The sequence below is a fragment of the Triturus cristatus genome, chromosome 4_2 (assembly GCF_964204655.1).
Source record: "Triturus cristatus chromosome 4_2, aTriCri1.1, whole genome shotgun sequence".
NCBI lineage: Eukaryota > Metazoa > Chordata > Amphibia > Caudata > Salamandridae > Triturus > Triturus cristatus.
Window position 1 is genome coordinate 914,851,968 of NC_140586.1, and position 17,232 is coordinate 914,869,199.

Consider the following 17,232-nt stretch of genomic DNA (forward strand, 5'->3'; position numbering starts at 1 on the left):
GGTGGAGAGTGTGAATGGGCAGCCAGTGGAGCTCCTTCAGGTGTGGTGTGATGGGAGTGCTGCGTGGGATGTTGAGAGTGATTCTAGCTGCCGAGTTCTGAATGGTCTGTAGCCTTCTGGTGAGTGCTTTGTTGATCCCAGCATAGAGAGTGTTGCTGTAGTCCATTTTGCTTTTGACCAGGGCATGAGGGTCAGTTTGCCGGGTGCTGAGTGGGAGCCATTTGAAAATCTTATCAACATCTTCAGAATATGGAAGCATGAGGCAGTGACGGCATTGACTTTGACGATCATGCTGAGTTTTTGCTGTTGATGAGGATGATGATCTCATGATTCCTGATTTGGGTGGTAGGTTTGGGTCTAGCTTTGATGGCCAAAAAGGCCATCATTTGTTTGCGTAGCATATTACACATTGTGGCGCATTTTCCTGGTTTGCACCAGGTGCACCTTTCAAAATGTGTACCCCACGCAAGCAAGGAGAGTGCACTGTATTATTTAGCCCCCAGGGAAGCTGCGAAGTCGTGCTGCCCTGGGAGCAGCACATTCTAGTGAAATACAGTGCAGTTTTGAAGCAGCCACTCCGTGTTTCACTGTGCAGGTGGAAACCCGCCTGCACTTTTAAGAGGGGTGAGAGATCCCCTTGCAGGCGGGTCAGGTGAGTGACTGCACCCGCCTGCAAGGGGATGTCTAGGGGATCCCTTCAGAGGGATGCCATCAGAGTACGCCTCCTGACAGCTTCTTTGCCCCGCATCTGTAATACGAAATGGGCGGTGGGGCAAAGAGATTCCCTCATGTGCATGGGGTCACTCCTCTATGCAAATGAGGTAACATCCTAAGATGATAAAACTGGCGCTATATGTGCGCCAGCCCCATCTCTTATTACAAATGGGGCTGCACAAGTGTCCGTGGCCCCTTCTGTAATACCAAAGTGCCCCGGCAGCACGCAAAGTGGACGCAAACGCCTGTTAAACCTCTGGGGCACTTTGTTTAATACGGCCCCAGGTGGAGTAGCACAGTTATTTGCTCTTCCTAAAGATCACAATTTCGTTCTCGTCGTTGTTCAGCTTTAGACAGTTGGTCTTCATCCGGAGAGTGATTTCAGTCATGAAGTCATTGAACTTGACACGGGTACTAGGTGTCTTGTCCGTGATGGAGAGAATGAGTTGCATGACGTCATCATATTACCCACCTGACTGGACGCAACTCATGGCAGAGTACGATAGGGGTCTTCAAGAAGCCCAAATGAAATTTAGTTATTTTATAAATCCTTTAAAACTGGCACTGGACTGCAGACAAAAATTTCAAGGCAAAACTGACAAATACATCCAAATTCTGGAGGTGTGCCTAATTGAATTCTGATATTCTGCATGTCCTCTGGTAATGCTCTGCACTTCTATCCTACTGGACCCAGATAAGGAGAGTTCTTACGTACACTCATGGGATCAATTATGCCACTTTTGCAGTCCTTGCCATGCTGCATGATACTCAAATTCCTGCCATCACCAGACATGATAAAAGAGGGACGGACACTAACTTGGCAGCAGCAAAGATTTGTATACTCTGGAACTGGGTGAAACCCAAGGCTCCCACCATTGAGGACTGGACTGACTATATGGAAATGACTGCAGCACATGAACACCTGATTTACAGACTGAATGACCAATCACAACACTTTTAAGACTTTTGGGATATCTTCCTACACTAGTTGAGGGGCCCCATGCACCAGCCTGCACTGTTCATGGGTAACTCCCTCCTGTTCTTTCTTGGATGTTTTCTAAATATGTTTGGTGCCCCCCAACCATCAACTTCTTCAAACTGTAACTAGGTATTTCCTTCATACAATATTGTGCAATATACTACCTCATTGACTTGTCCAAGCTAGTTTTGCTCCACATTGTGTCCTGCCTTTTCTTCCTTACTCACTTTGCCACTGGATTCAAGCTAGCCTGGCTGATGAGGGGTGTTACCCCAAAACCGGTCCCAGGATGCTCATTTCCAGTCCAGGAAAGATCTGGCTTGGCAGTTCAGGATGGACTGTTCCCATGAGGCACATGGTCAAGACTGATTAGCATATAGCTGGGTCTGAACTGGGGTGGCAAAGTGAGCTAAAGAACGATGATTGATTCAACCCAGATCTGTGACGGGGGTGAATGTCTGAAAAGTTTTGGCACTCCGTCCATCATCTTGTGTTACTTTGAATGACATTCTGTGGCATGTAAAGCACCATTACTTCTACACTATTATAACTCTTGGAAAACCTTTTTTGAATACTGGTCTGATTAAAGCAAAACCAAAGTAAATGATGGACGGAGTGTTGAACATTGCAAGCACTCACCCCCAGTCAACTGATCTGGGTTTAATCCATCACCGTTCTTTAGCCCACTCTTCCACCCCAGTTCAGACATGGCCATATGCAAATAAGCCTGACCCTGTGCCTGGTCTGATTAGCCATGATGGATCTATCAATAAAGATTACAAAAACAAACTCAATGGCCAGTAGCAGGTGTATCTTAAATTAGGACTTTTATTCACACATAGGAATGTTGAATTAAACATCACCACTAAAAACCTTCAGTGGCCGAGATCGGACCAGAAGCATAACAGTAGCACTACATGTTAAGGCATTCTAATACAAGTAACATATGGCCAATGTTATCCTATGGGTACAGACTGAGTGCCCTCAGCTAACATATGGAGTTTACAAGGCTCAAGTGTATCCAGGGGTCAGGTAACCAATTCCAGACAATGGTGCAAAAGTGCTAGAGGTACTTCTACAATGCATCAAATATATGATGCATCTGCACTTTGCAGAAACTTCTCACCAGCAGACGTGAATGCAAGCATAAAACTCATGGAGTCTTAGGCCAGTTAGCACAGAATTCAAGAAACAACGACAAAAAGTGAAGTCAGCTAAAAGAACAAGTTACTTACCTTCGGTAACGATATATCTGTAAGAAACATTAGTTAGTTGGATTCCTTACCTTAGAATATCCCCAGGCGTCAGGTTGGATCCAGAAAGATTTTTCGTCAGCAGTACCCTTGCACGTCGGTAGGCATCGTCTGCGACTCCGCGTCCGTCGTCGGCGTCGTGATGACGTCAGAGTACTTATACGCCGCCCTCGCACGCTGATGTCAGTTCTGTACATAGCTTTCCGCGCCAGGAACGCAGAGCCATGCAGGAAACCGACACTGGTGCCATGAAACTAGGGGCCTGAAAGGGATGACCTTAACCCTAGATATCAGTTTGCAGAACGGGGAGGATGGGTGGGGCGGTAAGGAATCTAACTAACTAATGTTTCTTACAGATATATCGTTACCGAAGGTAAGTAACTTGTTCATCTGAAAGAAACACATTAGTTTGATTCCTTACCTTAGAATAGATACCCCAGCAATACCAACCCCGGTGGTGGGTCTGCGAACCAAGATCACACCAGGAAGTCCTGGAGAACGGAACGGCCAAAGAAGCCGTCTCTCCGGACTTGGCTGTCTAGGCAGTAATGTTTGGCAAACATGTGCAGCGAGGCCCACGTTGCTGCCTGACAAATGTCCTGCAGAGGGACTCCCCGTCCCAAGGCAGTAGTAGCCGCTGTGGCCCGAGAGGAATGGGCCCTCAGCCCCACAGGAGGATCCTTCTTAGAAAAAGAATATCAGGCCTTAATGCACAAAGCAACCCACCGAGAGATGGTCCGCTTGTGTACTGCCCGCCCCTTCTTAGCGCCCACGTAGCCAACGAAGAGTTGGTCGTCCACCCGGAACTGTTTTGTGCGGTCCAGATAGAAGGAGAGCGCACGTTTTGGGTCCAGACGGTGGAGCCTCTCTTCCTCTTTCGAGGGATGCGGAAAGAAGGTGGGCAATGTAACAGACTGGCCGATGTGAAAGGCAGTAACCACCTTAGGAAGAAAAGAAGGACGAGTCCTCGGAACAACCTTGTCTGGATGGACAGAGAGGAAAGGAGGTTTAGAAGAAAGAGCCTGGAGCTCACTCACTCTTCTGGCAGAGGTGATGGCAACCAGGAAAGCAGTCTTGAGAGTCAGAAGACGAAGAGGACAGTTATGGAGAGGCTCAAAAGGAGCGCACATCAGATAGGTTAACACCAGATTCAAGTCCCACTGAGGCATTACGAAGGGGACAGGAGGAAACATGTGAGTAATGACTTTTAAGAATCTAGCAACAACAGGGGACTTGAAAAGAGAAGGCTGACCAGGAAGCCGTAAGAAGGCAGGAACAGCTGAAAGATATCCCTTGATGGTGCCCAGAGCAGAGCCCTGCTGAGCCAGGGAAAGAAGAAAGAGGAGAACCTCAGAAAGAGGGGCGGAAAGGGGATCCACAGCCTTTGCTGTGCACCATGCCACAAATTTGTTCCACCTGCAGGCGTATACAGTTTTAGTGGAGGGATGCCTGGCTATCAGAATGACATCACAGACTTCAGGGGGCAAGTCAAATGGCTTCAACTGCCGCCGCTCAATCTCCACGCATGGAGGTGGAGGCTGGACAGGTTTGGGTGGAGGACCGTCCCCTGCTGCTGCGACAGAAGGTCCTCCTGAAGAGGCAGTCGAAATGGCGGATCGATGGACAGGCTGAGTAGCTCGGGATACCAGTATCTTCGTGCCCAATCCGGAGCCACAAGGATGACTTGGGCCCGGTCGCGCCTGATCTTCTTCAGCACTCTGGGCAGAAGTGGTATAGGCGGGAAGGCGTATAACAGACCGCAACTCCACTCGCGACGAAAAGCGTCCGAGCGAGTGCCGCCTTGGAAACTCCAACGCGCAGAACCGATGACATTGCGCGTTCTCTTCGGTGGCGAATAGATCTAACCAAGGCTCTCCCCATTGCCGAAAGAGGCCTTGCGCCACGTCCGGGTTCAGAAGCCATTCGTGATCCATCATGCACCGGCAGCTGAGTTCGTCCGCCCTGGCATTCAGAGAGCCCGCCAGGAGTTGTCCCACCAGGGTGATGCCCTGATAGTCCAGCCATGTCCAGAGGCGCAGAGCCTCCTGACAAAGGGTCCACGACCCCACCCAGCCCTGTTTGTTGCAATACCACATGGCTGTGGTGTTGTCTGTGAACACCTACACTACACTTCCCCGGACAGAGGGAAGGAATGCCTTCAGCGCAAGCCGGATCGCCAGCAGCTTCAGAAGGTGGATATGGAGCCAGGACTCTGCCGGAGACCAGAGGCCTCTGATCTCCGCCTCTCCCATGTGGCCCCCCATCCCAGGAGGGACGCATCCCGGTTGGGATAGGGAGAGGGATCTGCCACTGACCCAATCGCGGTCCGTGAGCCACCACTGCAACTGTCTTGAAGTGCCTTCCGAGATCAGGACGTGGTCGGACAGGTTGCCCTGATGTTGAGCCCACTGGAACTTCAGGTCCCACTGCAGAGCCCGCATCCGCCACCTGGTGTGATGTACCAGCAGGATGCAGGAGGCCATCAGACCCAGCAGCCGTAGGACCATCCTGACCAAAACTCGGGATAAAGGCTGAAAGATCGGAATCAGAGCCTGAATATCCCGAACCCGCTGTTCGGGAGGATAGACCCGAAACTGCGCCGAGTCCAGAACCGCTCCGATGAAAAGGAGCTTCTGGGAGGGACTCAGATGTGACTTCGACACGTTGATGGAGAACCCCAGCAAATGCAGGAGGTCGGCCGTAGTCTGAAGGTGGGAGACGACCGCCTGGGGCGAGCCTGCTTTCAACAACCAGTCGTCGAGACAGGGGAAGACTGGAACCCCTAATCTGCGCAGATGAGCTGCGACCACTGCCATCACTTTTGTGAACACCCGAGGAACACTGGTGAGGCCGAAGGGGAGCACGGTAAACTGGAAGTGCTCGTGGCCTACCGTGAACCGCAGGTAACGCCGGTGGGTCGGCAGGACAGGGATGTGGAAATATGCGTCCTGCAAGTCCAACGCTACCATCCAGTCTCCAGGGTCTAGGGCAGCCAGAACCTGAGCTAAAGTGAGCATCTTGAACTTCTCCTTCCGGAGGAAGGCGTTGACGCTCCCGAGGTCCAAGATAGGGCGTAGGCCCCCTTTGCCCTTCTTGGGAACCAGAAAGTAGTGGGAGTAACAATCCCGTCCTACTTCTGGGCCAGGAACGCGCTCGATGGCCCCCTTGGCCAAGAGGGCCGTAACTTCCTCCTGCAGAAGTTGCAAGTGATCCCCCGACATGTGGTGGTAATGCGGTGGCATGGCTGGAGGGGTCGCCTCGAAGGGGAGGGAGTAGCCCCTTTGGACGATTTGCAGCACCCACCTGTCCGACGTGATGGTACGCCAGTGGAGCAGGTGATGGCGAACTCTGCCTCCCACTGGCGTGGAATGGGCCTGAAAGCTCGGACTAGGAAGGCTTTGAGGTAGATGCTGCGGTAGCAGATGTGGACTGACCGGCTCTCTGTCCCCCTGCTCCGCCACGGCGGAATCCACGTCCGCGTTGAGGCTGGTTCTGCGGCCTGTGGCTGGACGGACGTGCCACGAAAGGGGCAAAAAGCGGAAGTTTGCGGGCGCGCGGCTGAGAGGCCCATGGACTTGGCCGTAGCCCTGGAGTCCTTAAAGCGCTCCAGCGCACTATCCGCTTTGTCGCCAAAAAGGCGACGGCCATCGAAGGGCATGTCCATGAGGGTGCTCTGGACAGCCCCAGAAAAATTTGTGGACCTCAGCCAGACACGACGATGAATCACCACAATCGCTCTACCCAGCGAGTCCGTGGTGTCAAGTCCACATCGAATGGAGTACCGTGCTGCATACCTCCCCTCAGCAAGAGCCTGGGAGAGCCGAGTCCTGGCCTCTTCCGGACACTGGGGTAGCACGTCCACCACCGTATCCCACAAGGAGTGGGTATAACGTTAACAGCACCACAGAATGAGTTGCACCCTCCTCTGTAGCCACGGAAGGAGGAGAGATGAAGCCAGTGTCAGTGTCGAGACCACAGGCATCCCCCAGCTCGTCTGACCAGTCGTGACTTAACTGGCACTACTGTGCCAGAGGGTCCTCAGACCCCTCCAAGTCCTCCCCTTCATCCATCTCCTGGTATACAGGTAGAAAGGACGGAGCCAGGTGGTAGATGAAATGCTCATCCATCTTTGCCGGAGACGGCGCCGGACCCGGATCGGGGCTGAAACTAGGGACGGCGTTGTCCGAAGACGGCGCCGGGGGTGGCACCATAGGGGTCGGCGATGGCGGAGGGGTCGTAAGGTCAACCGGCGTTGACCGGGATCCAGGCCTGGATCCCACGGGGACCGGCGGCGTCGGGAACAAAGTCGACGACAGCGCCGAAGCCACCGGCTCACCAGGCCCCCCAGTCGGACCTGCGGGGCCCAGAGGCGTGCCGGCAGGCCTCGACGGCGGAGCGAGACTCCCCATGGCCACAAGGAAGTCGCGAATCTCGCCCGGAGTCGCATTAGGCCCAGGTACCGGAGGGTATGGGGCCGGACGTGACTCCTGAGGCTCCGGCGGAGCCGCGCGGGTGGTGCCACGCGGACCCTCAGCCGAGTCGCGCGACCGGCGAGGGGAGTCAGAAGAGCGGTGTCGCTACTTCGACTTCTTCTTACTCTGCCTCGACTTACCGGAATGCGAGGACTTCGAACACGACGAGCGGTGATGACTTCGGCTCGGCGACCGCTCTCTCGACCTCCTCCTCAACCGGGACCACGAGCAGCGCAGAGCCGACTGCCGGATCTCGAGGAGCTTGCGGGACCTAGCCTTCGAGGTCAAGGCGCGGCAGTCGGGGCACGACTTGTCATCATGGTCGGCCCCAAGGCAGTAGAGACACCAACGGTGGGGGTCGGTAACCGACATCAGTCGGTGACAGGCGTCACACGGCTTGAACCCGGGCATCCCTACCGGCACCAGGAGTCGAGGTCGACTCGAAAGAATAGACCACAAAAGTCCAAAAAGTTAGTTAAAAAGTGACTAAGGGTATGCTCTTCCCAGATCTGCGCTTACTGGTGCGGAAAAATTTAGAACTTACATCAGCGCGCGAGGGCGGCGTCTAAGTACTCCAACGACGTCATCCTGGCGATCACGACGCCGACGACGGACGCGGAGTCGCAGACGATGCCTACCGACGCACAAGAGTACTGCTGACGAAAAATCTTTCTGGATCCAGCCTGACGCCTGGGGATATTCTAAGGTAAGGAATTTAACTAACGTGTTTCTTTCAGATACCCACAACCTAAAAGAAACTAACTCAAACCCAAGACGATGCCTAGGATAGGATATTAAGTGGCTAATTCCCAAAGCTAAAAAGTCTTGGTGTCAAATTAATGGCATACTGGCACTAGTATTTTTTCTTTTCTTTTGCATATAATTCACATCACAGGTAGTCGAAAGTTTTTAACATCATTAATCTAATAATACTGTTCTAGAGGTCGCGATGGCACACCATACATCAAGCAGATTTAACCGTAATACCTGTATACTAAGGGAGCACTTAACTAACATATGGCACTTTTTCTCGTATGACAGTCCTAAAATAAGTTACATTAATTTACATAAAATTCCCAGACGAAGGCATATTGCCGAATGCATTGAGATAGAGGAAAACAAATATGATTCAAAGTTGAACATGAAACAATAACCGTTGTGGACACTACATTGTGGAATTTTGAATTCATTTAAAAATATTGTGATGAAATAACAATATTAAATACATCTACATGAACGGATTATAAACGTCTCATCAAATACTTCATTATTGCATTAAATCCTGTTAACAGGACTAGTCCAGTGCCTGGGGGACACTCCCCATATTCTTGGGGGTGCAATTCGATTATCAAGTTAACACTTAACTCAGTAAGTGATACCCTGGAGCACGGCAAAACCAAACGACCATGTGAACCTTACTACTAAACATAGCGGTGCAAAGACTGATACTTTATTGATTTACATACTGGCAATCTGGTCACTGGGCAAAGTCAGTGGAAAAGCAGTTATATGCTCAATTGTTCTCAAAGTTAGCATTGGAGACTAATGGAGCTGGACCAGGGCTAGCATTCATTAGCACATCCCCAGGGTTACCTAACTTCACAGCCCATGGGGCAAAACTGGCCATTTGTAGACAGACCAATCTGTGGGCAGCAGTGACACCTATACCCTTTATCCTGCTTATAAATCTTAATGCATCTCATGCACGCTTGTTCTCCCCTTCTCCTCACTGATGATTATGTGCCCTGTGTGCTCTTGTATCCCCTCCTGAATCAGTGCCACTATAGATCAAGTGGCTATTGAGGTCTTCAAGTTTCATCTTACTCACTGATGCTTTTTGGCCCGTATGCTCCCTTACCCCCATCGTGGTCACTCATGATTGTATGTTTCATCTGCTCTTGTAATCCCAAATCGGTTACTGTATTCCTTCCTTCCCGGTACGATGTACTACACAAATACTTTAAAGGATCACCTATAAGAGTGACCCACTTTTTCAAAGACCATGAAGCAATCCATTGCAAGGGGGTGGGAGATGTTAAATATTACACAGGTTTTGCTTCAATGTTGGTAGGCAGTCAAAAGGAACAATACTGGCACTTTACAACACCTTTTAAAAAAAAAACAATTCTTCTCCTTTTACTGGGTGTAGATTTTGTTTTTCAATAATAAAGTAAACTCTGTTTAAAAAGATACGCGGTTCCGAGGACTGGTCTGGAAAACTGAAATGATTTAAGGGAAGGAATCTGGTGAGGGTCCCTTTCTTGAGAACAAGTGGGCCTCCAGCTGTTGATGGACCTCCAGAAATCTTTATCAATGAAGAGGAATTCTAGGTGTACCTTAGCATGAAGAGCGCTCTCACAGTGAACTTCTTCTATCTAGCGAGAGGATGGCAAGACGGTCCCAGTTGAGCAAGAGCCCCATGATATGTAGAGTCTCAGAAGTTACAAGAGCTAGCCCATGGGTTGCTAACGGAGGCTTAGTGGTTGCTATTTTGACCCCTGGCAATGCCCTAAATTACACTAAGCGTATTACCTCATGCAAAGTCCAAGTCTGTGTTTCTGGAACTGAAGGTTTTCCAGCCGATTTATCATGAATATGAATCTAGCCTGCAGAGACTGTGCGTTCTACCTGGCATTATTAGCTATAATTATTGCCAAAAATAATGGTCCTCAGATAAAATAATGTGTTCTTTTAGTTGGAAATCCATGCCTACCAGCTCTCACTGACAACGTGGCTCAACATAATGACTTGTTGCATCCAGAACAAAGAAACACAGAGAAAGAATCGAGAAAGAATAGATAAAGCACAGTAAAGCATGACTCTTACTACGTGTACGCACCTGGATTATTTTGTGGAGGTTAGGAGAAACTTCACAAGGCTGATTGGACTCTAGCAGCGACAACGAGAATTCAGCATTCCCGGGATCATTCGATTTCTGGTCTCTTGTAGACATTAGCGGAGACGTAGCATGAGACGAGAAGTGGAATTCCTGCTCACTGAAATCTTCCTGCTCAACACTAGACAACCGAATACAATAAATCAATTTAATAATTAATATATGAAAGGTCTGCATGTAATCAACTGCCAAGGTGAGGGAGTCTACTTCCACACCTGATAGCTCCACTTTACAAACCACTGGGTAGGGGTATGGTTAAGGATTTGTATATGCATGTATGCAAGAAAGTGGCTCTGTATATACTGTTCCCAAATAGATACAGTGTGCACAGAGTCCACAGTCCCCAGAGGTTTGGCAGAGGCTAAAGTTAGCTATAACCTTACTCTCTAAAGTGGTAGCTTGGTCGAGCAGTAAGGCAGTATCAGAGGACAGTGTGAAGCATTTTGTAGTACACAATCTGTCAGCAAATGGTCTCACTCAAGAACTGAACTCTAGGCCAATGGTTTTGTATAAAAATATATAGTTGTTTTATTTTAGAACCAACAATAGGTATCTAAATATACTTTCTCAGAATGAGATGCTTTAGATAAATACTTTCAATATGCAATAGACTTTTGAATGCAATAGATATAGTTGTTGTAATAGGCAACACAATTTCAAACACAATATAACATTGAGCTCAATGGGAATTTCTAGTTAAATGCAATAGATTACTTTTTGGATTACTTTTCTTACCACAGGACTGGATCCTAGATTCAGTCCTGGGACATCTCCTGTAAACAGTTAAGTGAAAACATTTTGGTTACAGTTGTGATTTTTAAGGAATATTATTGTATTTTAAAAGTTGACACAGAAACTTTTTCACATAGAATCACCAATGTTATCCTATGGGAGGAAATTCACTTAGCAGGTAAGTGGGGTTATTGTTACTTTTTCTAACTCAGTATTGGATCCTGGATCCAGCACTGGGACATCTCCTGTAAACAGTTGAAAGAATGTGTTTTTGTTATACAGGCGATTTTTAACGAATATTTGTAAGTTTGCAAAATCGACACTTCGAAAAATTTCTGGCGAAAACCAGGCAATGTTATCCTATGAAGGAAAATCAAGTTAAAGGTAAGTACGGTTGTAATTACTTTTCAGGGTCAGTGCTGGGCACCATGATCCAGCAATGGATCTCTCCTGATAACAGGTGAGTAAATTAGTTTTCGTAATTCGGCTGATTTTAGATTAATATTTTAAAGTTTCAAAACTCAACACTTAGAAGAATTTCCAAGTGAAACCAGTCAATGTTACCCTATGGAAGAAAATTGAGTTATTGGCTTTTGGGTACGTACTCAACTGGGCATAGACTCAGGGGTCTCCTAGGGTCAGGTAGGTACAGTTGTTGCACCCTTAATGGCACAGGGGCAGCCGGGTGCAGAGTGAGTTAGGCCCAATGTTATCCTAAGGGAGGCAGGGGGCCTTTGACTGGTGGCTGCTGGCTAGCACGCCACGCGGCTGTGGGAGCTGGGCTCCTGGTCACTTGCTCAGGGCAAATGGGGAAGTAGATAAGAGTAGAAGTTGCACTGCCAGGGGCACTCGGGCCGCTGGGTGCAGGGTGCTTTTGAGCCGTCGGGCGCTCAATGGATTGCATTGGAGAAGCTCAAGAACGAACAAAGGCTGCAAGCTCGGGGACGAAGATTCTTCAGGTGCGACCACCACTTCGAGAGGTAAGTTGGGTAGTTGGAGGATAGGTAGGCACCCAGGAGTTGGGCACAGGGGGCCGCAGAGCGTCGGGTGCAGGGGTGCCTTTTGGCGTAGGGAAATCTTACCCTCTGCTGGTCGCGGTTGGAGGGGTCCCTGGTTCTGAGGTTGCAGGCGTCGTCAGGAGCGTTGAGGTGGTCCTTGGGTGCTGGATTCGGGGTCACAGACACTGGGGGGGGACGTCCTTGAAGTCTTTGTCCACTCCAGCACAGGTCAGGCTTGGCGAGTGCAGTGTGAGCAGGGTTTGCGGTTCCTGGCTGATGCCAGAGATCAGTTACTTGCTTTGAGCAGTACAACAGCTCGTGGGAGTCCCAGGTAGTCAGAGTCACAAGGCAGTCAAGTCCTCCGGAGTTTTTGAGGTTGCTGACCACTGGAGATGCCGGGGTTTTCGGAGGAGCAGGTTCGAGGGTCGACAGGCCAGTAGGGCTGGGGCCACAGCAGTTGGTGTCTTCGTCTTGTTCGCAGCTGCACGGTAGGTCTTCTTGTTCCTTGTTCTTCTTTCTTGTTTCTTGTTTCGATATCTGGATCTGAAGAAGGAAGGTTCAGGTTGCCCCTAAAGCACAAGTTACTACTTGTGTAACGATATATCTGTAAGAGACATTAGTTAGTGATAGATTCCTTACCTTAGAATATTCCCTAGGCGTCCGTCTCGATCCAGAAAGTTTTCTGCTTAGCAGTACCCCTGCGCGCCAGTAGGTGGCGCCGTGCGGCTCTGTGCCAGTCACTGGCATCGCGCGCGCTAGGATGACGTCACGGAGGCTACTTAGGCGCCACCTATGCGCGCTGACGTCAGTTCTGTACACAACTTTCCGCGCCGAAACGCAGAGCCATGCGAGAAACTGACCTTTGGAGCATAAAACTAGGGCCCTAAAAGGGGATGACCTTGTAGGAAGGTGGATATCTGACTATGGTTACCCCCAACTTTTTGCCTAGTGTCTAGCTGGTTTTTCGACTTAGTTGGCCTGAGATCCTGCCATTCAGGGTCTCAGGCTGTCTGCTCTCTCTTTAAAATGGACTCCCTGTACCCTGGGTACATAACCAATTGGTAAGGATCACCTTATTGGACCCTGTACAGTGTACCCTAGGTACCCAGGGCTTAGGTGTACCCTAGGCCTCCCTGGGGCTGCAGCATGTATTATGCCACCCCTGGTCTGGCCTTCCAATCAGACAAAACTGGCCGATCACTCAGCTGGGGCAAGGTCGTGTAATCACCCCTTGCTTAGATATAGTATACCTATATCTGCCCTTAAAATAGACACAGGTGTACCCATCAGCCACTCCTATGGCAGGCCTTAACAATCCTGGAGGCAGAGTGCTTGGTAACATGTGAGATGGTGCTCTAGCATGAGCTGAGCCTGTCTGCAGCTTTCGGAACCATGTCCTTATAGCTGTTCTATGATATAGCCTACCATATACTCTTAAAGTGCCTTATAATCTTAAACGGTTATGGTAACTATGGTTTGGCTTTATCAAAACATGTCCTGTAAGGTGTCTAACACTTTGGAATAATACCCCCATACCATTTCTGGTGATGAGGATATTATTCCTCCCTTCTAGAGGGAGAGACATGTTAATATCCTACTTTGCTGTTTAACTCTCACCAAAGCCTCAGCATCACAAAATGGATGCTGCTGCCACAGACACGAGTCTGACCTCCTTCTGCTGCGAGCCCTCCCAGCCAGGGAGGCCTGGACAATAGGTTTCCTGCTTGGGTAGGTGCTAGCACCTCCCCAGACAGACTTTAGTGTATTGGGGCAGGGAGGGCTGAAGGGAATGAGACATGCCTGGGGCACACAAGGTGCTCCATGCATAGTCCAGTTCTAACCGGTGCTGGGGCACTCCAGCCCCAGCTCTGGCGCGAAACTGGACAAAGGAAGGGGGTGTAGCCACTCCCCTTCCTGGTCCCACCCATAGGAGGGACCTTGCAGGTAGCCCAGCCCACTAGCCCAGTATATTAGAAGCTAGTTGGGCCCTGCTAAATTAGATTACCCTGAACCTGCAACTTGAACAGAAACCTGGACCTTCGACATTCGACGAAAGAAGAAGACTGAAGAATCTCCCTTGTGGCCAAGGAGTGGCTACCCTGTGCAAACGGGCACCATCAAGAGACTTACCCTTTGCTTTGCTGAAGTTCTACGAGGGACCGACTGCAGAGCCCGACCAGAGCCTTGACTTCCAGACTTCTCCGACCCTGATCCACATCCACAGCCGAGCTGAGATGCGTGGAGGCGACGAGAGACGTGGGACCGGCTACCTGGGAAAAGTGGCGAGTATCTTCCAGCGCAGCTTCTGAGGTACCCTCGAAGTTGTGCACCGGGGATTGAGAAGCCCCAACCCCAAGCACCATCTGCACCGAAGATCAGCCCCCCACACTCCACGAGTCCTGCGTGGGGCCCTTCAGCATATTCCTGCTTGCCGCGTCTGTCCGGTTGCTTGCCCGTTGGCTAGCGGCCTTTGCGACGACACACCTTTGAATCTTCACTGCTGGTTTGGCTCCTCCAGACTGGCTCCCGCTCCTCTGCACAAGAGAAGCACCACAGACCTTCCTGGTCTGCACCAGAAGCAAGTCCTCCATTCTTCGTTGGTTCCGCTTGCCAAGGCTTGGTGAGTCCTAGTTCAACTTCGACGCCGCCGACAGCAAGAGCCTTCGTGGGACAGCTCGCCTCCTGGTCCTGGTCGTCCGACGTCTCCTGGTACCCGTGGCTGCTGCGACAAGCTTCCCCTCTTCACCTGCAATCTTCACGACATCGCCTGGTTCCTTCCTGGTTCCACGTGGTCACTGGCTAGTGACCCAGACTCTGTCCCTTCTGCTTGCAGGTATCCTTCCTTCTTGATCCCGGCCTTGGGATCCACCGGACACTCTGTACTGACCGCCTGTCAGCAACTTTCCTTCAGGCATCCATAGAAGTCCACGACGAAACCAGACGCAAGTTCACACCTATGCACCCGCGGCCTGTGGGCTAGGTAACTTGGGTACTTCGGTGCTCACAAGGGTATTGACTATCCTAGGGTCTAGTTTTCGAGTCTCGACTTTCTAGCTATACCAGAAGTGTCCTAAAACTGCTTATTTCTAACTGCTAGTGATTCTATCGACTTTTACGCATTACGCGTGAGTGTTTACACTCTGCACCTGAATCCCGTGGGCATCCCACTTCCTAACTGTTGGTAGTGTAGTCTCAGCGATTCCCTAGGCCTAGGCCTATTCTATTTCCGTGACAGTGGTCCTTATACCACTTCTTTAGTATATGGTTTGCGTGGCCCCTAGGGCCTAACTGTATTACTTACCTGTGTGACTTAATGTATGCTTAAATAAGAGTGTTGTTCTTACCTCGAATCTCATAAAGAGTGCTGAGGGTTTGACTAGAATAAATACACTATTTTATATCCCATGTTTGCAGGCTCCAAAAAATCCGTGTCCACGGAAAACAGAAACCACGCAGATCCAAAGTCAGGCACAATAGTTGTTATTTTATTTTAAAGCCGAGTCTTCACAAATATCTGACGCGTTTCGGGCATCCGCCCTTGCTCACAGACAATCAGTTCAATAAAATGAGCCCATTTTATACAACATGACTTTCAATTGGCTGCATTTTTTTCCACCGTTTTTTTGCACCATGTGACATTTAGAAAGTGAAGACACACTACTCCAACCTCGAAAGTCTGTTTTCCAAACAATACATTCAAGACCACATTGAATATGCTGTGCAATTCAGTAACAGGTTAAAATCCAAACAAACTCAGGATCATTATTTAGTATAAAATACATAAAACTCCATATTCATTGGTTCAATGATATCCAAACTTGATTGACTGTGCAAATTACGCAATAAAGTGCAAATATTTTCGATTAAAATTCAATATATATACAAATAATGTGCAAATTACGCAATGATGTAAACACAAAAAATTGTGCAAATAATGCAAAAATTGTCAATAATTAAATTTGATTTTTGGATACAAGTATCAAACCATGGAGATAAAAATACAAAAAATATCTAAGCGCATATAATGCAATTAGCATAATCAAAATGATGATCATATTGTATTGTTAAGCACCTGAGAGTTGAGATATGATTGTAAAGCATTGCAAGTGAATTCACTATTATTAATCGTATGGTCCAAACAGACATATCTAAGAGTCTATGTCTAATTAATGAAGTGAAAAAAAACACATTTATCTATTCCTAAATCATGTAGTTAAACACATTAGGAAAAATAGAATTGTAAGTGTAAAAAGAAAATGGGATCAAAAACTGGAAATTCATAATCTATATACGTGGAAGCAGGCAGGGCAATACACTCCATAGAAATTTAACCTAATACAATACAAGATGCAAAGTTAAAGGAATACATGTAGATCCTCAGTTGCATTAAGCCCATTGGGGAATCTGCTGTCTAGTTTTAAAATGTATTCAGATTCTAATCTTCTAAGCATTTTATCACGGTCACCCCCTCTCTTGATTTTAGGAACTGAGGCAATAACAAAGTAATTAAGGCATTGTAGATTGTTATTATGACAAGCCTTAAAATGCCTCGCCACCGGATATGCTGCATCATTGTTTACAATGGCACGTAAATGCTGGAGAATCCTAACGTGTACCGGTTGCCGGGTGCTCCCGACATATCTAAGATCACAGGTACACGTTAGTACATAGACAGCAAATTCAGTTTTGCATGTAAAAGATCCACGTATATTAAATGGATCTGGGCTGAAAGGTGTGCAATATTGGTTGGTGTTTTTACCAAATTTGCACGCTCTACATGTAGAGCAGCGCTTAAATCCCGGCCGGGATTTCAACCACTCTTCTTGTTTTCTGAGCTCGGGAAACTCATGGCAAACTTGGGTCCTTAAAGAGGGTCCCCTCCTATATGTTATTGTGGGCCCATCAGATAACCTGGGTTTTAAGACCAAATCAGTTTTTAATATCGGCCATCGTTCTTGAACAATGGACCTGATTTGTCTCGCCTGTTTGCTATAGGCTATGATGAGTCTGGGGGTCTGGCTATTGTTGGTAGAGTCACTATCAACAGAAGAATTCGATGTTGTTAAAAATAATGACTCACGGGTTCTAGCTTCCATTTTCCGAACTGCCTCCCTCAAAATGGACTCCCTATAGCCTCTTTGTCTGAATCTTTCCAGAGCTTCAGTTGTACATGATTTGAGATCATCCG

General features: G+C 48.7%; 1 protein-coding gene across 9 annotated transcripts in view; it reads right to left on the reverse strand.

Moving 5' to 3' along the window:
• SZT2 (SZT2 subunit of KICSTOR complex) overlaps positions 1-17,232 on the reverse strand; it is a 937,318-nt gene that overhangs the window by 596,502 nt on the left and 323,584 nt on the right. For all 9 annotated transcript variants that reach the window (XM_085602961.1, XM_085602966.1, XM_085602963.1 and 6 more), the window contains one exon: positions 10,258-10,435. In XM_085602961.1, the coding sequence (XP_085459087.1) occupies positions 10,258-10,435 (178 nt within the window). The remainder of the gene's footprint in view (positions 1-10,257; positions 10,436-17,232) is intronic.